General features: G+C 49.5%; 1 protein-coding gene across 1 annotated transcript in view; it reads right to left on the bottom strand.

Annotated features, from left to right (window-relative positions):
* Nucleotides 1-5,730: 5,730 nt before the first annotated feature.
* The window catches only part of LOC104527246 (transmembrane protein 151B), a 1,462-nt gene continuing 1,276 nt past the window's right edge, over nt 5,731-5,916 (bottom strand). The window contains exon 2 of the mRNA XM_010170912.1: nt 5,731-5,916. Coding sequence (XP_010169214.2) covers nt 5,731-5,916 — 186 coding nt within the window.

Genomic DNA, 5,916 nt, shown 5'->3' on the forward strand with positions numbered 1-5,916 from the left:
TGGAGAAAGTCACCTACAAACAATTATTAAAAAAACCCCCACAAACCTTGGTGCTGCCTTTTCGTGGGAGTTACGGTGAGAATCTGGGTTGAAAGGCACCATAATGAGCGATATCGTTACAACACAATGCAGATTCAGCTCTGCCACAGCCACCGGTGTGCAACGCTTACCCGGTGGCTCCTGCAAGGCTCTGGAAATCTGGTTAAACGGCGAGGCACGGGGAAACAGTGTTATCCCCGTCAGGGGGATGGAGAAACTGAGGCACAACGAGCTCATGTAATTCTCTCCCAAGCTTTGATCTTTCCCCCCCACTACCCCAGCTATTTGCATTTCTGATAGGAATTCCTAGGAGGCTGGAGCAAAGCCAAGAAGATTTAATGACTGGAATGGAAATGGCACTCCCTCCCCAGTGCCTCCCGCTGCAATGAGGCAGCCTGGAGGAGACACTGACAAGCCATCCACTGCAGAGGTGGAAAGCCTGGGTGCTCTTGGGGACAGGAAATCGTGACATGCCTCTCACCGGGATCACGATGGCTCTTGAGCTCAGAGCTTCTGCACTGGTGTTTGCTGAAAGGTTCACGCGCACTCGCTGTCGCTGCTGCTTCTCCCCCGTGTATCCATATATACCCAGTGTACAACGTGTTTCTGCACTTACTCATGGGTGGAAGCACCTTCCAGAAAGTAGCTACTTTTGCAGATTTTATTTGTCTCATGAGAAAAAATAATGGCCATTAGAATGATGTTGTCTTTCTACAGCATTTTCCTTCTAAGGGTTTCTTACAGCCTTACAATCACAGAAGCTTACAACCCTACACTGGCCCCGTGGGCTCAGGAAACACGCTGGTGTACAAGCAGGAGAGAGGAGACACAGCAGGCAAGTGTTGTGACTTGGCCAAGCCCACCTGGAGAGGCAATGGCCAAGAAAGGTCTGACGCCATGCTGTGTGCCCGGAGCATGTCTCTACCTCAACAGGCAGGTTGTGCTTCATCCAAATGTCATATGTGATGCTCCCAAAGGTTTGGGGAAGGGGAAGGAGAAGGGGAAAGGAGTTTTCATCTGCAAAGAGGAGTACAGGATAGGAAGCTGTTGTAGCACAGCACAGATCAGACTCTAGGCTGATGTAAGACAGCAAAGCTGTGCTGGAAGCAGTAGACCAAAGGGAATTTTCCTCAGCAGGAGATCTGGCTTCAGCTCTTCTGAGAAGGGCTTTGTGTCAACAGCGATAGGCAAGAAGAGCCATATAAAAATTGGACTGAAATCCTGCACACGTTGCCAGTTGGAGTGCAAACTGCTGTGGGAAAACTTACAGAGGAGTGCAATATTACTATGCAGAAATCAAAGGAACGGGTGATTCTGAAATGCTTTTAGGAACTGAAGACAAATAAACTCCCCTGGCCTCTCGTGGCACTGAATTAAGCAATGTGGCTTTGTTCTTCAGGCTGTAACACCAGTGGCAGTGCTCACTGCTCACACGCACAGGACACAGCACAGCAGCTTATAAATAAGCTGGTGCTTTCCTGGCTTACGTCCTTTCCTTACTTCTGTTGCAATAGTGTGCTGTCACATCTCACCGGCCTTGCTGGGCGGCATAGGCATGTTCTAGAAAATGCCTGAAGAGCTGCACAATAATCAAGAGGTGAATTCCCGGTACTGGAAGACTTCTGAAGAGGAGGGAGAAGGAAAAAAGAAGAAAGGAAGAGAGAGTGGGAGGGAGGGGAGAGAGAAGGCAGGAGGGAGAGAAGTATTTGCTGGACTTCCTCACCTTCCTCTGCTGTTCAACCTCTTCTAATTATTGAGATCCAACAGTGCAAAGATGGGTTGTCCCAGTAGGAAAGCACTTGGGGTTTGAAGAGCAGCATTATCCCCTCCATTGCTAGGGGACAGATCCCACAACCTGCATCAAAAAGCAGTGGTGAGGGCAAAAATGACGATGAAGTGGTGTTCAGGGGTCTCAGGAGTAGCTGTGCTCTCCAGTGTAGGAGACCCAGGATGGTTGTTCAGGTGCTTCCTGACTGGGTGATCTGTTGAAACTGGCATATTCAGCCCCAGGCCATAACAGGAGCTGCTCTCAGCTTCTCAGTCACCACCAGAGGCTACAGCAAGTGACAGGAGGGAGCTCCATGGGGCAGGGGTTTTTGCAGCTTGGGGATGACTTCTCAAATAAATATCCCAAAGTTGGGCCAGAACACAAGGAGCAAGGAAGCAGAAACTCTCTAGGCTTTCCAAGCCCTGCCAAGGACCCAGCTTGAGAGATGCTGGATATTACAGTGGCTTTTGAGGTCACTAAAAAGGTTAAACTGGGCATAAACTGTCTCCATTCTCTGCCCAACCCATCATAATAATGCGACTGCTGGAGCTTGTTCATGTTGGATAATAATACTGTTTAACGTGGCCACTTCTGAGGACACAAATATAACTCTCCATCTTGAAATACATATCGGACCAAACTGGGCATGCCAAGACCTTGGGCATGGTATTTAAAGCCACAGGTGGCTGCAGCAGCTACACAAGACGACTGAAACTCATCCTGCCTGTGTCTGGGCTAAGCTTGCCATAACTGAGTTATGCTGCTCATTTGGGAATTATCTTAGCTGCAGCTGAACTCTGCTCTCTTTTAATTTATATTATTCTACCATCTCTTCCTTTCTCCTTTCTCATCTTCCTTCCTACCACCTCCTTCACTAAGAAACTCTGTTGAAATATTCCAGCCTCTCCATTTCGTGAAGTTTCAGCCACCTCCAGCTCTTACACCTTCCATACATGCTGGTTTTAACTTTCTGTGAGAACGAAGATAAGGGCAGGGAACCATATTAAAGACTTGCATTTACTCCATCTTCAGAATACAAGTAAATCAGGGATGAGTCTGAGCTTTTGAGTCTAGACCTGATCCTTTCCTAGTTGCCAAACTCTCCCAGCTCTGCCTGGGGGTGGTAGGTGGCACGGTGTAGATGGGAGCTAGGACTGGATCACTGTAGGATGGATCTAAGTTTGGATTTTTCTCTAAGTTTCAATGTTATCCAGTTTGGCCCCAGCCCAACCATAATCATTACCCTGAGCCCAAACCTGGTTCCTCCATGTGTCTGGGATGGTTATTCTTTTTTAGAGGTGATAAACTAACACATCATATGTGTTATCTATCTTTTGCGATAAATGCCAAGCTGTCAGAATGAAAATGTCACATAAATCATACATAAAGTATTTATCTTAAAAAAGAACAACTCATATGAATTTATACAACCTTTCCGATGGTGCCATCATTCGCGGCAGGTTAGCCAGGTACTACCAATGTTTCTATTTCTGGAGTTGAAAGAAACACAGCACATCAAAAAAGAGTCATCAAACCAAAACAAAATGTATTTAACATGGTGCAACAGTCAATGCCATAAGAAATCACCATATAAGTATGCAGAGTTATAGATAATCTACACATACGAATATGACTTTACAAATCTGGTATTTCATGTAGATACACACAGAACGGACTTGGGAGGAAGCATTTGGTGGTAGCCCCTCCAGGGGCTCGGTTTCTTACCTACTTGCTGTAGGGAGTGAGAATACTTTGCTTCTGGAAGTGACTGTACTGCGATTGTATTGCATTCTCCTGTGAGTCATGGTGGATAATCATCTCCGCATCCACACGACAAAATGATATGGAGCTTGCTCAGCCTACGACCATCCCTTCTGGGATGGAGGTCTGGCAGGTGTGAGGTCCCTGGTGGGTACTCAGTGTGGCCATAAGCTTCTTGGGTTGGTCCCTGGCTCTTGAGGGGTCTCCAGCCGGGCCAGGAGGACAGCCCAGAGTGCAGCAGTTCGCTCTGTCAGCACTGGACACCTTCTGGGTTTGGCATTGCTGGGACTAATTTGATTGTTTCCGGAAGGTGCTGCACCTGCTCTGGGGAAGCCTTACGGGAAGGGCCTGGAGCCCTGGCAGGAGCGGCCGGAGGAGCTGGCTCCCAGCTGTGCTCCCTGCCTGGGGCTGGGGTGGCACCACATCCCACCTGGGAAGGTGGGAAGGTGGCAGTGGGCTACAGGCCAAAAGCCCTCCCTGGGGCACATGGAAAGTCCTGCAACTGCTCTAATAGACACTGTGGGTGGAAGAGCTTCCTGACAACTCCAGGCTACCAGTGAGAAGGTTAACATAATATTTACCTTTCCCACTCCAGTCCCTCTCCCCTTGTCCAGCCCGTGCTGCTCTGAGCAAGCGTTAGGAATGAAACAACCACAAACCAGACCCACAGTCCTAAAAACAGTGGCACTAACAGGGCACTGATCTACATGATGGGTCTCAACGATCGCTAACAGGGGTGGAGCTGGGCAAGGTTAACTACAGCTGGAAACGCCGCAGCGTCTCTGCTGCAGACCAGGCAGGGCAAGGTGAGCAAAGGGCTTTTTGCTTTATTGGTGTGTGTCACTGCTCTGGAAAGAAAGTCCGCAGCACTTCCCAGGGGTAGTGCCTGTGCCTGTGGCAGCAGTCAGTGACATTTGTGCCACGAGTACCTTATTTTTGCCCAATGGAAGGCAGTTATACTGTGAAAGACATCCTCACCAGCCAAACTCCAGAAAGATTGGGAAGCAGAAGTGGGAAAACTGGAAATAAAAAAGGAAGATGAGGGAAAGTGAGAGGAGGAGAATATGAAGAAAGGAGAGAATAAAGGGCTGAAGAAGAGGAAAAAAGACTGGTGAAAATAAAATAAATCTAAAAAGCACCTTGTTTGGGGTTTGCAGGAGGTGACTCAGCACCTGCAGATCTGAATTCTCCTTCTGACTTGACTCTGTCTGGCTGCGTGCCTTTCGCCTTGCTCTATCTGAGTTTCTTACCTTGCAGGGCATCCAAGAGGGCAAATATACCGCAAAGCACAGGCTTTCTAAATCCTCCAGCAGCAACAGCGGTCAAATGCTGTGAATGAAATGTAAAAAAAAGAAACAAACTAAGGGTGGGATGGGAGGAGAGGCAGGGAACCGATGGGAGGAGAGGCAGGGAACTGATGGGAGGAGAGGCAGGGAACCAAGGAGCAGAGAAAGGGTGAGGAGTGAAACAGTGACAGGAAAAGGGGAACAAAAGACTAGGGAGACCAGCTGAAGGAGGGGGAGAAGCTCTCAGAAATGAGGTTAGCCATTGGTCAGAGTCACTACGTTCTCTTGCAATGGAAGGGGGAAGAGCTGAAGCTCATCCTCTGGAGAGAGTCCAGTGGAGGCCACAAAGATGATGAGGGGCCTGGAGCATCTGCCTTACGAGGAGAGGCTGAGAGAGCTGGGACTCTTCAGCTTGGAGAAGATTGAGAGGGGATCTGATCAATGTCTATACACATCTGAAATGTGGGGGCCACATGGATGGGGCCGGATTCTTTTTGTTGGTGGCTGGTGACAGGACAAGGGGCAATGAACAAAAACTGGAACACCAGAAGTTTCAGACAAATTTAAGGAAAAACTTTACTGTGAGGGTGCCAGAGCCCTGGGACAGGCTGCCCAGAGAGTGTGTGGAGTCTCCATCTCTGGAGATGTTCAAAACCCGCCTGGATTCTTTTCTGTGTAACCTGGTGTAGGAAACCTGCTTTGGCAGGAGGGTTGGACTGGATGATCTTCAGAGGTTCCTTCCAACCCCACCATTCTGGGATTCTGTGAGGGGTCCTGCCAACCCACTGTGGAGACCAACACTTGCAGGCTCCCTGCTGGCAGCACCTCTGCAAGCCCTGTCCCAGGGCAGAGGAGCTGAGACACTATGGGGACCTGTCACAGAGAGGTTTCCAGACAGGAGGAGCGCCTGATGTAGAAACGCCGCCCGTCGTGCCCCTCCGGCCTGTGCACAATCAGGACGGGGAAGAAGCGGGCGTCGTGGTAGGTTGGGGGGTTCTCGTTGACAGCCAGCTGGCTGGAGTAGGAGCAGCACTGCTCGTCCTGGCAGCCCCGCTCCGCGAT

This window comes from Antrostomus carolinensis, unplaced genomic scaffold (genome assembly GCF_000700745.2).
Source record: "Antrostomus carolinensis isolate BGI_N321 unplaced genomic scaffold, ASM70074v2 scaffold26076, whole genome shotgun sequence".
NCBI classification, from domain to species: Eukaryota; Metazoa; Chordata; class Aves; order Caprimulgiformes; family Caprimulgidae; genus Antrostomus; species Antrostomus carolinensis.